Here is an 18,826-nt window from a genome sequence, read left to right on the forward strand (position 1 = left end):
AAACACATATTATACTCATACTAATATATATATACTGTAAAATAAATGTTCTTGAAAACAATGTACTGCTTTTACACATAAAAAATCCAATGTATTGCATTCAATACAGTTATTTTGTATTGAATGCAATACAAATGGATTTTGAATTTACCACCCCACCGGCAACGTACACATGCACCGACGTAACTGGGAACTGCCCGGTGACTCATCTGATGCAGAAGGCGGTCGTAAGAATAGAGAAGACGGCGGAGATCGCGCCGATGGACGACGTGGGACGCCGGCGGATCGGGTAAGACTGTATTTACTATTACCTCCCACAGGATTACCTACCCAGAGTGTGACTCGAGGTTACCTCTAGGGAGGTTAAGTTAAATTTGTACGTATGTCGGAACAGGCACATTATTTTAATGAATACAATTAGGACACATGTTTGTATCAACATTTTAGGCAGCATGGTGTCAGCTAACTGTAATCACAAAGCAAAAAAAAAAAGAAACAACTGCAGAGTTTGTCATTAAAGAGTTGCAAGAGGTTGCAGAACAGCTCAGCCCTTAAGATCACCCACGACCTCAGCTGTGTTTACCAAACGATTTCTTCTGCAAGTCATGCGAAAAGTCTACCCATCAAGCCTCCGTCCTGCACACAATCGAGCAGGGAAGCCTCGCTCGTATCTAGGAGTTGTCTGTATGTCGGATATCCTTAACTCTGGGACTACCTGTATTGGTACTTCTGGCAGTGTGAACAGGTTCCAAGTCCTGCTGGAAAATGAAATCAGCATAAAACACATTGGACCAACACCAGTAGATGACATGGCTACCCAAATTCACCACTGACTGTGAAAACTTCACACTGGACCTCAAAACAAAACAAATTGGTTTCTGTGCCTGTCCACTCTTGATTTCCAAATGGAAAAATGTACTTTGAAATGTTGCTCAGTGGTCCAAAGTCCTCTTTTCAGGTAAGACGCTTCTGGCATTCTCTGGTTCTGGAGTGGCTTAACACAAGGAATGTGAGTTGTAGCCCATGTCCCAGATACAAGTGTGTGTGGTGGCTCCTGAAGCACTGACACAGTCCACTCCTTGTGAATCTTCCCCCGAATTCTTGAATGAGCTGTGCATCAAAATTCTCTCAAAGCTGTGTGGTTATCCCTGCTGGTTGTGCACCTTTTTCTGCCACATTTTTCCCTAATGATAATCAATTAGGTTTTTTTCCCTCAGCTTTGCTCTGGGCAACACACAAGGCGGTAGTTAGAGGTAGATTAATACAGATCGCCTCACAGATTAAAAAACATCGAAGGGCGACTAATAAAGACTTGCAAACCAAGTATGTGGGGCTACGTACCCAATATATAGCTTCACCAAGTAAAAAATTAGGCAACATTTGAATGAGACCTGTACCAAACTGAATTTTTGTAAGGCATCAGAAGCCGAAAAAACTGAGATGGTCCAATAATACATTTTATAGATACAGTAATAAGATGCATATGTTATTGGCTAATAGGTTGAGACAGGCTGAAAGGCGTTTAAATTTTTTAAGGACTCGGGTTTAAGGGGATAGGTCTTACAAGTAATCCAATAAATATATTACAGGCATTTCATAGTCACATGTGGGCATTATATCAAAATAGTGGTGTGTATGATAAGAGAGCTTTTGATAGATTCTTTCGGTTAATAGATCTTTCGGAGCTTAATATACATGTAAAAGAAAAAATAGAAACTCCAATTTCATTAATTGAAGTGACTCAAACTATTAAGTGTCTTAAGCCTAATAAGCGTCCTGGACCCGATGGATTTACGGCAGTCTATTATAAAAAATACCAGCAGATCTTAGGGCCATATTTGGTAAAGATGTTTAACAATACAGTGGTACCTTGGTATAAGTCCTTAATCCGTTCCAGATCTTTGGACTTATACCAAACAAAGTTTTCCTATACCAAATAAAGGAAAATAATTAATCCGTTCCCATAAAAAAATTCCTATTGTTATTGGCATATTATACATTGATGGGGCTGTAAAAAATAATTTAAACATGCTTAATACTAAAATACATTAATACAAAAGCAATTAGATGAATTAAATGAAAATTTAATTTCACTTTACCTTGCTGAGAAGAGTTGAGTGCCTACTAGGATGGTACTGAGAAGGGAGGAGGTGGAGATGTTATGTAATTCATAGAGCGTTATAGCGCGGGTTGTTCACTGAATGGTATCAACTGGCGTACTGAACATGGACAGTCGTGGCTTTGTCTTGAGAGAGGTAAATAAGGGTAGTGCGCGGTGTTATGATTTTGACCCATACAAGTTCTAACACAAAGGTTGTATACCAAGCAAAATTTTTTGTGTCCAAACAGGACCTATACCAAGTTCGACTTATACCGAGGTACCACTGTATTTTGAAAGGGGAGGCACTGGAGTCTAGTATACTAAATCCAGCCATTTGTATGTTACCAAAACCCAATACTGACGCAACAATGTGGTCTATTTATAGACCGATCTCTTTACCTAACCTAACAGAATTTATACATGGACAACAAGCAGGAGATAGTATACGGAGAATTTTGAATTTGATTCATCAGGCTAAACAAGAAAGGATTCCAAAACTACTGTTAAGCTTGGACATTAGTAAAGCATTTGATTCAGTATTATACATACCTTACGTCTTTATTACCTAAATGGGGTTTTGGACCAAATTTTTGCAAATGGATATTCTCCCTATATGCTTCTCCCAAAGCTTTCATTCAATATATGGGCTATCGCTCAGAGAGTTTCTTGATAGGTAGAGGTACTAGACAGGGTTGCCACTGCGGTTTGCTTTGACAGTGAAACCCTTGGCTATAGCAATTAGGAATAATGCAGATATCCAGGAAATAGATGTGAAAGGAGAACAACATAAGCTTTGCCTGTTTGCAGGTTACATATTACTTAGCCTAACAAACCCTATGGTATCGCTCCCTAATTTGTTGGAGGTCCTGGGGAGTTTTCAAACGTTTTCAGGAATCCGACTAAATAGTTCAATATGTAAGGCATTTAATGTTACTTTGGTGCCTGAGAAGGTGAAGATACATAAAGAAACATTTCCCTTTCAATGGGAGTCAAAAAGGCTGAGTTACTTGGGCATATATATCTTACCATCCTATGATACATTATATGCAGCTAATGTCCCTGATCTTGTGAAACATCTGATAAGACTTTTGGAATCATGGAAACGGTACCAAATTTCATGGTTAGGTCGTATTGCTTCTATAAGGATGACGTGGTTACCAAAACTTTTATCCTATGAGAGTTTTCCCATTAGCCATACCTACCCTAATACTAAAATTGTTACAACGTAAAATATTTAGGTTTATCTGGGGAGCTAAACGTCCACGATTTCCCAGACACACTCTACTTCGAACTAAGAAGATGGGAGGTCTACCTGTGCCAAATCTGAGTGTGTATTATAAGGTGGCACAGGTAGGCTCCTTTTTAATTGTACTATAAAAAAAATGTTCCTAAATAGGTTGTTATTGAGAAAGTGATAGCAGCAATATTGGTAAAAGCAATACTTTGGGTTGCGGATAAACAGAGACACAGTTGGGGGGTCTTATGTCTGGTAATACCCAAAGCAGCTTCTATCACAGGAAACCCGATGTTTACCTCTGGCATGGAGGAACCAGGGCGGTTTTGCTGGTGAAAGGAGAAAGGATGGTATAGAATACATCACTTTTTAAACTTGGAGGGGATACTTCCATTTGGAAAAAATTTGTGAGAAATATGAAGCTCCTCCGGTAGAACTCTTTAGGTACCTCCAGATTAGGCATTTTATACAATCTAAACTGGGACCAACTCCTGGTACTTATTATGACATGGTTCGAGAAAATGTGTGTAAAGGATCCAAACACTAAAGGAGGATCATCAGTTTTGTATAATACATTAGTGCATTGCAATAGGAAGGTACCATCATATATACCCAAATGGGAAGCCAATATGGTTGAAAAGATTGAACAGGAGGACAGGGATCAAATTTGGCATACGATAGCATACTGTAGTATTAACGCCTTAGTAATGGAAACAAATTATAAACTAATGATGAGATGGTAAATTGTCCCATCCAGGATAGCTAAACTTCAGCAGAACTGTACAGGTAACTGTTTTTAGGGAAGTAATTCTACAGGAAATTTTTTCCATATTTGGTGGGAATGTCCCAAAATCAGGACGTTCTGGACAAGGGTATATTAAATTGCTTACACTATAATAGGTTGTTCTTTTCCCAAACAACCAGCTGAAGCACTTTTAAGCCTGGAAACCATTGGTCTGTACTATGAATCAATTTAAACTAATAACATACTTATTTACTGCGGCCAAAACGGTCCTAGCTAAAGCATGGTGGTCTAAAATCCCTAACATACAACAAGTTAAGAATAAAATGTCTTGGATTTTAGTTAATGAGAAGATGAGGGCTTTGTTGATGGCATCGGTAACGAAATTTCAAAAAAGGGTGGTCACCATGGATTGAGTACTACATGCCAATAGGATGGGACCGGTCATGGTTGACTATATAGACATAACATCAGTAATATTATTTGTTTATTTATAATAGGGCTAGCCTACCACCCCCTATTTCTTTTTGTTTTGTTGTCTTAGAGTTGATATTGCTATGTGAAGCAGAAACTTTTGTTCAGGATAAATATAGAGGTCTTGTGGGATTGATAGTTAGTAATATTAGTTTTTTTACATTACATTAATTTTTTTTATTAAATGAAAGCACAAATGTCACTTTAGGGTGTATAAAGCACACGTTAACATGCATAGATAAATTAAAACCTAATTCCAGTCTGTTAGAGCAAAAATAAAGAAGGACTATTTGGTCAAATATAGAGAATATTAAAAGAAGAATGTTTGAGGATTGTTTCTCCCCCCCCCGTATATATTCTAAGGTCACAAAGAAATAAAATGGTTATATACACATTGTTACTGGGATAAAAACTATTTTTGTTTTCCTCACAAGGAGTAAATTTTAACACTAATAAGTTGGTTACACATGTGTTTAGGGAGAAAGGAAATAAACCTTCCCCTGTTTTTGGTTATTTTCACTATTTTTATAATGTACAAGATAATGAATGTACACTAAAGAGGAGAGTTAACAATTAAAATCGGTTAAAGAAAAACGGGGTTAGCAATAAGCACTTATGGTTAGAGAAATAGTAGAATTCATGGGATTGGTAGGTCGAATACATGGAAAATGAAAGGAGGCGACATTTTTTTTATAATGTTATCACGGATTACTGCAGACCTCTGGAATTTATTTTGATATGGCTTGAGATATATATGTATGTTTGATTTGTTTGTGAAACTAAATGAAAATTAATAAAGAAATTGAAACAGAAATATATTTCACTTTTTAAACTGAATTACTGAAATAAACTTTTAGATGATATTCTAACTAATGAAATGCATCTGTACTATAATCCTAGGTTTCAAATCAATTTTTATCCTTATGGTAACTAAATTAAACTGATTAGACAGGTGGTTTATTAACTACTACAGTATGTTAATCATGCTTTGTATATCTAGACACACTTACGTTACACGCTCTGATGACTGTGTCTATTTTTCTCTGAACTGAACCAACCCCTTCAGCAAAGACAGACTGGAAAATTATGCACTTAGATCTCTCTGTAAAATTTGGGATCTGAGAAAGCTCATAAAGGAACCTGTGGAAAAAAATGTTGTTTGGTTGCATTTAATAAATAAATCATAATAAAATAAACTCAACTATTTAAATAATCTACTTTAGTTTTAGTTTGCATGCTTACTGTTCAGGCTTGTCCAGCAATTTTACATTTTCTGCTGTGGAAGTCTCATAATGTGTTTTGATAGTTTGCAGCTCTTCTTTCTGGGCCCTCTGTAAAGAGACAATAGAATCACTGCCTTATTCCATAAAGACTTTTTACTCTGAAGTACAAATTATAAGTACTTATGTATTCTTAACATAAAGGCAGGCAAGTACCAATAGAGCAAGCGCAAAGGAGAGATATAACCCAGGATCAGATCAACACATAACTGTCCAAGTTTTTCATTTTAGTTTATGGACATCTGATCCAGTAAATATGGGAATGAGATTAAATGAGCAAGGTAAAAGCTAAACTAAGAACATTTTTTTGGGGCTAGCACTTTCTTGGTATATTTTTTTGGACACAAGGTTCAGTTATCCATAATACTTAAATATTTTCAATTACACAATGAAAAACCTTTGGTGACAACAGTACTCTGTTTAAAATACATTTTTAAAAATGTTTGAAAGAATGCTTTACTTTTTTACAAATAAGTTTTATTCAAATCATGATTTTAAACAGGCCAAATATGTTTAAAAATGCATACAACTTATCACAAACTACTTCAAACTACTTACATTTTCATACAAAGCTTCCAATGTCTCCAGATCCACTACAGAATCATCCACATTTAAAATAGCTGCAAAAAAAATTTGAAAGATGGTTTATCAACTATACAACCCTATGATATTGTATATCCCAATTTGTCACCTTGTGTAACAACTCTAGCCGCTTAGCAAACAAAAAATGACCAATCTATCATCTATAACATTATTAACTAGTAGCATGGACATGGACATATGAAGTCACTCTTAACCTTTTTAACAAGGAGGACTTAATAGCTAGGTTCTAGGGAACCCTGCTATATTTACTATTTTCACAGCTCACAGTACATTTGCCTGGCGGCCAGTGGGTTGAATGTCCCCTACATTTCTGGACAGTGGGAAGAATTTCACCCTTCTAGATATCCAAAAAGATCATTGGTGTTCGGTAAATTGACCTATGAGGCCCAAATTGTTCAACGAGCCTCCAGCAACCTCTGGAGGAACCTGGTTTACAGAAGATAGATGATAGATAGATAGATAGATAAGAACATAAGATAGAATAGACAAGATTTGGGATTAAAAAAGACCTAATGATGTAATGCAAACAAGCACTTTAGTACTTTCAAAAAGAGACAGCATCACTGTCCATCCATTTTTTAACTAAACAGTCCAGGGAGAACCAGTATTTCAGTTTTTGATGGTGAATATTTTATTTTTAGAGACACTGGTGCCTGACACCCTGGAAAAAGGATCAGGGTAACCAAGTCAAACAGGAGCTACATGCATCCAGAGGTGTCAGTATACAGCCCTTTAATTACTAGTCAGGCACCTAATCAACTCTGTTACACGAGAGATTGACAGTAATGAGAACATGAGACCCTAATATGTCGGACATGCCCCAAAACCTATATATTCTTGATTTCTGTGCTTCAACTAATTTATTTGGTTCTAGATAAGTGCATCCGCACACTCTAAAGTGGCTTTATTAGTTGCAGGACTGCCATCTTGTAGTAGCCTTTTCCACTTGAAGCATATTGCATTTGCTCTTTTGTACATGTTCTGTAACTGCATCACTTTCCCTGGCTTTTCAACATCCATGTATAAATTGGTCAGCTTTCACTGTCTGTGTGTTCCACAGCAAAATTTTAACAGAATATGTTAAAACTGATAACTAGTATTACCAGATCAATCAAGATGCTATTACCAAAGATTGTGGAAATACGGAGACAGACATTTTGTTGGTAATGCATACATTTCCTATACATCCTGGAAGGAGTTAGTAGTTTTTACACATAAAAGCCTCCAATTAAGTATTTAGTAATATATAAGTCTACAAAAAGTGCCTTTGTTATTATATGAATAGCATAAATGGGACTAATTTTCAATGCTATGTAACTAATCCAAAAGAGTTAAGTCCAGCACTAGTACTACAACCTACCAGCTAGCTTCCTAAGGAACAGTGCGGTCCACATATGGGCTGAAGATGCCACTGGTGTCACTTTCTGCCACCATACAAATGTTCCAAAGAGAAACCAATAGCTTGTACTAGATAATGACATGACTGGCAAAGATTTCCTTGTTTGCCTGTTGAACTTGGTCATCGTCTTAGCCCCTAGTTAATGTTCCACTATATGGAAAAAGCCTTCAGAGAGAAGAAGCATCCAAAAGAGCCATAAGAGCAATGTAGTCAAGGAAGGTCCTTTTATATTTATTTTCCAAGCTAAAGTTTCTGCAGAGATACAATTTAGAAAAACAAAACATTTTAAACTGCAATACATTTTAACCCATGGACATCTATACTACTTGCTAGAGAACGCAACAACCTTCCAGGCCTCGCACCTCCAACAGTCTGGAAAGTGCTAATGTTATGAAGCTTGTCTGCATGAAGCTTGCCATGTAATGCAAATTAGTCTCATTAAAACCAGTCTCCCCCTGGTGGGTTTTCACTTCCCTCCAATGCTCACTGTCAGCCTCCTGAATATCTCACCTACACCTCCCAATAACTCCAAAAGGAAGCAGACGCATGCTGTGCAAGGCTGGTAATTTTATTGGGTTCCTCAACCTTTAAAAAATCCGTTACAAGCCTGGTCTGGTTTCTGAGATCCTTTTTTGCAGGGAAATTAAGGCAAACATTTTTATGTGGCCCAACAGTGTCTGTTGGCTGCAAGAAGAATTTATACATGGCAGAGTCATTAGAACAAACCTTCTCCCATTAGGACATAATAGCCGTCACAAGGGACACAAAGCAGAGCAGGACTCCGCTCCCAAGCAGGCGCTCATAAAGCATGGGAGGGGGGAGTCTTGCCAGCTACATTTCACACGCTCTGGTTATTGAACTGTTTTAACTTGAAACGTTCCTTCTCACACCCTACATTTAAAATGATTATACAAGTTTAAACGCTGTTCATCTTGCTGCTTGAAACACATTGAAAGATGCCACCAGAAACAAAGAGCTAGGAGGGCAGTGACTAAGACTGGGCATACAATTCAAAAGAAATCTAAAAAATAGTATAAAAAGGAAATATCACAAAACTGTGGTGGACGAAAAGATCTCAATAAATGAAAAAAATGGAGATATTATATACATAGTCATGGAAAAAACTAGGTGTAAAACAAGACACAACTGATTCCATCGTACTTATAACCAAAATAAAGCCAAAATCGAAGCGCCAAGGGTGAAAAACTAAGTACAGTCTCACAGTCTGAGCAGGAATTGTGGCCCACTTTTCTTTACAACTCTGCCTCAGCTCAGTGAGGTTTGCAGGCAGTCGTTTATGCTCTCTTATAGAGGAAAAAAAGTGAACTTTAGTGATTAAGGCAGGTGGGTATTGATATCCCCTTTCTGCAATACAATGTCTTACCTGTCTGATCATGTAAGGGATATGTGAAAAGAGCTAGTCATGCATACTCAGCATCAGCTTTGGTTCCCAGCTAAACCCGGCATGCCCAGCTTCCCTTGTGTGTGCCAGGTATGGATAAACTCCCACACCTGGGTGGGAGTTACGCAACACTGGCAAAGTCACAGATCACTGCTGGGCAGAAGAAAGAAAGATGGTGGCGTCCAGAAAGTGCCCCAGTGTTTAGTTTTGCTTTAAGGTTCCACCACAGCATTTTAATTGGGTTGAGGTCTGAACTTTGACTAGGCCATCTTAACACGTTTTCCTTTTCTGCCACTTGACTGTAGACTTGCCGGCATGCTGGGGATCATTGTCCTGTTGCAAAATTCGATCTCATTAAAGCTTAAACTGTTGCACTGAGGCCTTACTTTTGACACTAAAATATCTTGGAATACAGAATATATCATGGTTGAATCAGTGAATGCAAGGTGCTCAAGGTCCTAAAGCTGCAAAACAAGCCCAAACCATCACCCCTCTACTACTGAGCATGACAGTTGGTATGAGTTGTTTGTGCTGATATACGGCTGATGCCACTGTCTTCAGAGGGCCTCCTATTTATTAAGAAACAACTTAGCAAACTGAAGTTGTGCTACCATTTGATTCTGAGATGGAGCTCTTGGTTTTTTTGCAATTTACGCAAGTACTGCATGGTAAGTGGGGGCAATTTTGCCGAGACGCTAACTCATGGGGAAAGGTTGGCAACTTTCTTGATTGTTTTTGACTTGTGGAAATTTTTTCTCACGGTAGATTTATAGTCTTTAAACTGTTTGGAAATTCCCTTATACCTTCCAAGATTGATGGGCAGATACAAATGTTTTCCTGCTTGGCATTGTGTTAATGTACACCTAAATGCCCCAAACCAACACACTTCTAAAACATATTCTTATATAGCAATGGTCACAGTTGTTATCAATATAACAAGTGAATATGATTAACAGCACCCACATTTTTACAAAGCTAAATAGGGTGTTTAAAGAAAAAGAAACACGCATGCTTTTACCTTGCCACTAACATTGGGAAAAAGAAGGAGCACAAATCAGATAAATCAACAAAGAAAAAGAATATATTGCCCTTCCCAAACATATTTTAAGAACTCTACTCAGATTGCAACATTTTTTAGAACCTTGATGTCAATCCCTGGAAAGGACTCTGAATTCTGAAGAGAAATAAAAACATCAAAGGAGTGTTTTATACTATTCATTGTTGTTTGGCGGAATTAAAAACTCATACAAGAGTCATGTCCAATTAGCGTAACAAGATGAGAAGGCAAATAACTGCACATTCCAAGCCAATAGAGTAAATAAAGAAATGTTATATTTCTATAGGAAAACAGCAAAACTTCCAAATCACTGTTCATCCAAGTAATCCAAATTTATGCCTAAATTTTGGAAGAATAAATACCACAGCTTTGATTTGCTAGAAGAAACAGTCTTCAGGAAGTATCAATCCTCAGTATTTACAAACGCATTTTAAAGCAAATGAGTGGAATATAAGGGACTATGCCTACACAACCCCCCCCCCCCCCTTCTGTTAAGAAGATGTCATACTTCCTTACATTATCTTCTTTTTACTGTTCCTCAACATGTTTAGCAAAGAATATCCAATCACATTATCATAATATATTTCTAAAGTATGTATGAGAGATTGCTGACAATCTTTAACTCGGACATGCTTTTTATTGATTAGGCACAGAATCCTACGTCAGAATGGCTGAATACTGAGTGATTGCAATAAAGTATTATTATACAGGCTTTAGGCAGCACTGTACATTAAATAGGGGTTGCAAATGACAGACAAATACAGACAGTGACACAGGAGGAGAGGACCCTGCCCTGAAGATCTTACAATCTAGCAGGTAGGAGACTTAACACACAATAGGAGGGAAGATATGTAGTGGTGGGAAGTAGTGACAGTTTCAAAAGACAGAAGATGGGTAGGCAAGTTTGAAAAAAATGGGTTTTGAGTGCTCTTTTAAATGAGCAGAAAGTAGGAGAAAGCCAAAAAGGACGAGGAAGACCATTCCAGAGTATTGGGGCAGCTCTAAAAAAAAAGTCTTGGATCCATGCGTGTGATTAGGTTATGAGTGAGGAAGTAAGTTGTAGGTCATCGGAGGAGGGGAGAGAGTGGCTGGGGGAGTATTTTTTTTACCAGCTCAAATATGTAAGTGGGACGAGAACTGTGGAGGGATTTGAAGGCAAACCACAGGAGCTTGAAGCTGATTTTAAGGGGAAATAGAAACCAGTGTAGAGAACTGAAAAGAGGTGCAGCAGAAGAGGAGCGGTGGGAAGGATAGAGGAGTCTGGCTGCAGTATTCGTATTAGTAGATTGTAGAAGAGAGTCGGGTTAGTCGAATACCAGAGAGGACCAGATTCCTATTAACTGCAAATCTACAGTTTATGAAAATGCTGTATTAATTTAAATTGCAGTTAAACAGAAAATCAGGTATTTTAAATGCCTACATGCAGTGTATTTCCTTTCCTTAATCTTGCAAGAGAAGCCGTCCTGTTTTGACATACAATTCAGGTCAAGGAACTGCAGTGATGGAGGAAGCAAAAAGTTGAGCCATTAAACTGGGACTTGACGGAGAAAAGAAGGATCTTTAGAAAAAACTTGCCACCAGATGAATAATTACAGATGGATATAATTATATCAAAATTTCCAAAAGAGCTAAGTATAGTCCCTCATTAATTCAGGATACTCATTTAGCAGTATACCTATACAAATTAGAAGAACCAAAATGCTAATTTACTCACTGCTAATTTACTCACCCATCTCAGTGCATAATGAGATGGGTCAACATAAGTACGTAAGGCAACTGGATTTGGTGCTTTAATATGAAAGTTATTAAAGACAAGGACAAATGACCTGAAGTGTTAATTCCATGAAAACGTAATATGTGATTCAACTATATAATATTATGGGGCACAATTTTGTTTACTTTCATGGCTGATGGGAGGTAAGTAATATAATATACTAGGATACACACACTGGCAGGCTGTGGGTTGCTATGTACACAATGGGAGGATCACTTTATTGTTCAGCAGAATATGGAAGTAGAAGGTCCAAAAATGGTAAAATCAATGCTGGCTTTCTGGACGAAAAAACTGGATCACAGTGCAGTGTAGATTCATTCTGTAGACAGGGATTTGCCTACAGCTTTGTTTATAAGAGGGCTATAAAAGAAAACAGTCCAAGACATTCTTAAAGGAAAAAAAGTCAATTATGATATATAGAATTATACTTTAGATACCAGAATTAAAGACTCTATACACAAGACAAGCTGCCATGAAAATTAGAAATCAGTCAAGAATGTCAGGAAAAAAAAATGAAAAGGGATGATTCTTTCGTGCTCCGGTCTTCCTTTTTGAATAGAAAAAGTCAAGTCAGATAGGAAAGTCAATACTAAAGTATAAATGATCGAAAATCCTCTTTCTAGCAATTATATATGTTTGGAAAACTAAAAACTATATGTCAGTGAGGAGGCAGCAGAGAGTAATTATGACTCTTCAGTTCTGTTTAACTGTCTCCCATGAACTTGACTTATCAGACACTTCCCTCCCTAACTGTGTCTATAACATGCCTGATGATTTATGAGGAGGGGAAGATGCAAGGTCTTAATGTGGGATCAGGAGTCTCCCTTGTTACATAAAGTCATCAGCACTAATCTCTGGCACCAGAGATACACAGACCACATCCAGGCTGGTCCCTCCAGCTGTCCTGCACAGACACAGTCTGCAGCCAGACTTACTAATCTATTAACTGCTAGATGAAGCCAAACTATGCAGACTACACAATGGAGAGCTGTAGGAGAAAATATACATCAGATTCCAGAGGATAAATTTTCTAGGGTAAATTTTGCTACGTATACATGCATCCCACCATTCAGAGATGAGAAAGATAAACATTATGTAGGTATTAGACACGCCTCTGCCATCTCTACAGTTTCACTGACCATGAAGAACTCTCCTCAATATTGCCGGCACCTACATTTTCATCCAGTCTTCCATGTCCAGGTCTGTAGCCATCTTGGGGGTATGCCGGGAATATATACTGAGTTTTGCACATGTAGCTAAATGTACATTCAAGAAAAGATTCATTTAAAAAAAATAGGTTTGTACCGGGCAGCACGGTTGGCCCAGTGGTTAGCACTCTCGTGCATTTGCAGCATTCGGTCACAGGTTCTAATCCCAGCCAGGACACTATCTGCAAAGAGTTTGTATATTCCCCCCCTGTGTCAGTGTGAATTACCTCTGGGTACTTCAGTTTCTTCCCACATCCCAAAAAAACAACATGCAGTTGGGTTAATCGGATTTCCCTCAAAAAACTGTTCTTAAGACTACGTTAATGTCATATGACTAAGACATTGGATTGTGAGTACCCTTGAGGGACAGTTAGTGATATGACATTGGACTTTGTAAAGCGCTGTGTAATATGTTGGCGCTATATAAATACTGGCTATTAACAATAAATAATTTTGACAGGCTATGTCGCTTCTGCAATAAGCAGCTGCATGCTTAGATTTTTTGTTTAAAGTTTATTTTTGCTTTAAATCCACAAATACCACTGTTTTTTCTTGCTTTTTCATATAAGGTTTGATGATAACTTTAGTGCATTATAACACCTAGTAAATGGTAGAACATATAGTACGTTCCATACATCAGACTAAACTAAAGGGACAACAATGGAACAAAGACAGAGGGATTTGTTTATAAAAGAGGGATCAGTCCCCCTAACAGAGCGAGTTGAGATCTTGAAATGTACTTTGTTGTATGCAATTTTTTGCAAAACATAAAAAAAATGTTTCTATTCCCCACAAACTGATAATCATTAACAAAAAGGAAGCCACTCAACAAACCGATACACATACCTCACGTTTCGTCCAGACGTGGATGCCTTTTGTACTATATACTTTAACCCCGGCTCTAACGGTTATCATAGAAACATACAACATTAGGGCTATGGGAGGTTGCCAAACTTTTCTTCATAGACTGTGATATATAGAATATGACCCTTATCTTCCTCCACCTGCTGTTCTTTCACATCTTCTTTTAATCTTCTTCATGCTCTGACTATTAAATCCTCTTATCAATCTCGTTAAGTTAATAATTGTAGTCCATCCAATAACCATCCAAGAACTTTTCCTCAAAGTCTCCACCTATTACCTAACCCCCCCCCTTTCCAAATCTCAAAAAATTAGGTAGATAATATTTGAGAACTTCATATTCCATTATTGTTATACTAACCTTGTTTGTCAATGACAGTGATATCAGTGAATATCATACCTTACTGTCACTTGTATTCATAAACTGTTACTAGAAATTGAAACCACTACATATTTTAGTATAATGTTGTTGCGTTTATGTTCTGCAATTTCATATATGGTCAAAATATGGTTAATAAGTGGATGGTTGTTAGGTCTGGTGCTATGGTGGTCATGGGCCTCGGGTGAAGTGTGGACATTAAGGAAATCTTGGTCAGTAGTTTGAGTAGCTGTGGAAAGTTGGTATGAATCAGGAGGATTATTAGTCTTGTGGTCTTAGGGGTAGCAGAGGCATGTAATTTAGTGGTCCAAACCCAAGAACAGAGGAGAGTCCTGACTTTGGGTGTACATTTGAAGAACATTTGTGAAGATTATGTGTGCCTAAAGAGGGCAGTGATAAGGAGGTAATGGCAATGTCGACACTTTCATGCCCCTCCCATACCTACAGGTCTTACCTTGCCAAACTCCAACGTGTAGTTCCTCTTGCTTGTAATCTGGTGATGTGCATGTTTTTCATAGCCACAAATCAGATTAAAACCTGCCTGTTTTCTTTAATCTAACTGAACTTTCTGTGCAAACTTCAGATTGAACATACTGATTCTAGCTCAATAGCAATGTTCACTGGATAGCATAGGTAGCGTCCTGAATAAATTTGCTTACGAACTAGAAAATAGCCTTTTTTTTTTTTTTTAAAGTATTTGTTCGATTGTAAATGGAAACTTAGTTTCTTGTCACATAAAACCTATTTCTCCTAGAATGGGTAGATGGGTAACTAAAAAACCCATATGCAAAAAAATAAAAGTTGTATAAATAAATAAAAATTAACTGCTACAATAGGAGCAGTTGTGCAAAGAAAGGAGGATTTTAACTGGTAGGCATTTGTGAAGACAAAATGCCTTTATAAACACTCCTGTAACGAGTTCAGCAGCAGTACAAATTTGCTGTTTCTGTGATATACAGTATAAAGGTTAATGTTCCAGATTCATCAGTTTTATTTGTAAAGAAAATCCTGAAAATGTCAAGATGAGCACGTCAAAAGCCTGAAATTCAGTCTTTTCTCTTTACATTAGCTACGCTTAGAACCATTATCAAAGGGACAACAAATCATGTGATTATGATTGTACTGGAGATCAAAGCTTTATTTTTTGACTGGAGATATTTTGCCAATGCCCTTTTAAAGAACCTCTAAACCCCATAAACTGAACATAGAAGATAGAATACCTTAAATATACCATTGTGTAAATGGGGCAATAGGGCATGACTCCCAGAAATAAACTATACTAAAAAATGTTTATACAAATGTAGATATCCCTCAATGAATGAGTGTATATTTATAAAAAAAAATATCTTTTTTTGCATAAACACCACAAAAAATAAATTTATAAAACATGTTTTTTTACTAATGTTTTTCCTACAAACCACAGTGAACAAAAAATCTGTAAGTACCTACTACCTATGGATCTACTCCGTATACAACTCCAAAAACCAAAAAAAGAAGAGCGCCTTTGGTTACGGAGAAAGTCTTGTGATGGAAATGAAATTTGCCAGGAGAGAGACTGGACTGTACCAATGGTGATGTGGCTTAACGATTTGTGGATGTTAGCAATGGGAGGACAATTTAATAAAATGCCATACAAAACTTAGGTAAAAACTGCATCTTACCACTGAATAAATGTAATCTGTTGGGGCACCATTTAGGTGTGAAGAAACCCTATTTTTGTGCTCTGAGTTCTGCAAAATGCCTTTACTGAATTTATGCACATTGCGCAGTTCAGTGGGTATGAATATGTTTTAAAAGGTTTCCGGGAATAGCGAACAGTAAACAAATAAAAGTTTATCACATTATAAAAATATGCAATGGAGTCGGTTTATCAATTATCTCAGTTCACGAAACACTAGACTTTACAAAGCTGTGAAAGAGTTGACTTTTATGGGAACAGAACACAATGGAAGGACAAACTATTCATAAACAAAGTGAGAAAGCGTTGTGGACTATGTAAGACATCTTAGGAAAGTGACAAAAGTCAAATAAATATTTTAATACTTCACATATTTTTAATTGCCTAGGGTAAATGCAGTCAGTTGAGCTTTCTTTATGACTAACCTCTGATATCTTCAAACAAAAAATATTTTAAGAACCAAATTTTTTCATGTTTCCTGGAGCTATGGATACTTTCAAGCTAATTTATGAATGCAAAATGTATTTGCATATACAGAGAATCCTCTATGTTAGTATGACTGGTTTAATAATATTTAGAAAGAAAGCACTTGTAGTTTATTGAAAATGCTAAACTTGTGTGTCATGATGGAGACGCTTCTGAACTCTATAAACGGTGATAAATATTGTGCTCACGGCTCCAATAGTAAATTTTAAAAGGTTCATTTGTGTGCAGTGCTTGCAGAAGCATATTTCTCATGTCTTCATAGTGAAGAATTTAAGTTCTCCAAACAAAAACTGACTAACAAGTGTCAGTACTGTATATAAATAAGACTTATGTCACAAAGGGTAAAAGAAAAAGTTTTTTTATTATATAAACAGACTACTCAGTAGTTTAAAAATGCAACAAACTGCAGGACTCCCCCCCCCACAAAACTCTGGCTGGCTGATCTCTTCCAAGTTGAATTACAGTCAGAACCCACTTCCTTTGAGCCCGGGCCATCATGCAGACACCCTGGTGGTGAATCACAATGGAAGCTTTAAAGCTTTACCTGACAAGACAATACTGCAGGAAAGCTGTACACAGGAAAGGGCACAAAACAGCCCATTTTTTTTTATTTATCTCTAACAGAAACCTGAAATAAGAAAAACAAAAGGTCTGGGGTGTAATTTCTATCTTATGCTATTGAGGTCTGTTAACACGATATTAGTAAGGATATTAAAGGGGAACAAAAAAAAAAAAAATCACACTACTCTAACTTTAATTCTCTCGATCCCGCAGGAGATGTCCTCAATTAGGTCCTGTGCTGTCCTGGGATCCACCTTCCAGGCACGGAAAAAGTACATCTTTATTGCTCTTCGAACTCGCACTTCACAGGTGCAAGTTCGGTGATGTAACCAGTTTTAAAGGGTGAAAAGGGGCTTCCCCCACCCTTTTTTTTTTTTTTTTTTTTAAAGGGGGATAAAGAAAAAAAAAAGGAGGTGGTAATTTTAATTTACGTAAAAGGGTTGTCTACCCTTTTATGTAAAGTAAAACTTTTGGCGATAGGCATGTGAAAAGAAAACCATTTAGTCCAGACCATTATCTATAAACAAAAGCAACCTATGCAAAATTCATACACATTTTATAAAGAGCAAAACGTTGAAAAAAATTAGAAAAGTGCAGTAACCACAAAAACAAAAAACAAACCTCCAGATTTCAGTAAGACCAGTAAAATAAGATCATTTGGGTCAATTAGGGTAAATTATCTTTACATTGCATATTTCTCCAGGTCTACCAAGCATATAAAATAGAATATATTGTAGCTAGGGTCAACATTTTCAACAGTTAAGAAAGCATTGTAAAAAATCTCCAATAAATGACTGGAAAAACTATTTTTTTATGTATGTAAACTAGAAAACACAGTTCTATAAGCAACAAGCAATATTTACAAATTCTACAAATTAAGATATTGGTGAGTTAAGAGGCCCACAGCGATCTTCCATGATCAAGTGGGTATAGCTACAATCCTTCAAACTCAATGTGTTAAACTAATTAAAAAGTAGCTAAAGCCTTAATAATGAGCAGCAAGAGAGCAAAGGGGTAGGAGTGCTAATTCCTAGAGGGACTGGAGGGAAAAGCAATGTAAAACATATACTAGCCACAGTAATACTTCCACTTAAGTGCCCCTTGAACTAACAGGCACTAAACATCAAAGGCAGAGGTCAGTTCAGCAGTAATAGGATGCAGATGGAGGTGCATCCAGTAGGCAAGGACTGAACACGCACCTTCCACACATAACTTGCTACTGAACAGTTAAAGACTTTCTATTATGGGGACAGTTAATGCTACATAGTGTGGAGACTGCTGAACACAAGATAGAAATGCAATTTCATAAACCTTAAGCATCCTGCTGCAAAACCTCACCTCCAGAACACCTTCCAGGGCAGATTCAGTTGCTGAATGTGTGCACATTTGCGATATATTTGTAAATGCATATAAATAACCTGCATACATACATACATACTCACAAACATGAATATGAAGCACATTGTGTGGTTACTATTGTTAACCAGTGAGGATGCAGTTAAAGTAGTTAATTAGATTAGGAGAACTTCTAATTATTAAGGCAAACTGCACGTTCTGCACAACCATGGCTCTGTTAAGCTTTTTTTT

At 37.1% G+C, this 18,826-nt stretch overlaps 1 protein-coding gene across 4 annotated transcripts in view; it reads right to left on the minus strand.

Annotated features, from left to right (window-relative positions):
- The window catches only part of FMN1 (formin 1), a 121,512-nt gene that overhangs the window by 19,630 nt on the left and 83,056 nt on the right, over positions 1–18,826 (minus strand). For all 4 annotated transcript variants that reach the window (XM_072428953.1, XM_072428955.1, XM_072428952.1 and 1 more), the window contains 3 exons: positions 6,390–6,451; positions 5,794–5,882; positions 5,562–5,691 (listed from right to left, as the gene is read on the minus strand). In XM_072428953.1, the coding sequence (XP_072285054.1) occupies positions 5,562–5,691; positions 5,794–5,882; positions 6,390–6,451 (281 nt within the window). The remainder of the gene's footprint in view (positions 1–5,561; positions 5,692–5,793; positions 5,883–6,389; positions 6,452–18,826) is intronic.

This window comes from Pyxicephalus adspersus, chromosome 12 (genome assembly GCF_032062135.1).
Source record: "Pyxicephalus adspersus chromosome 12, UCB_Pads_2.0, whole genome shotgun sequence".
Taxonomy (NCBI): Eukaryota; Metazoa; Chordata; class Amphibia; order Anura; family Pyxicephalidae; genus Pyxicephalus; species Pyxicephalus adspersus.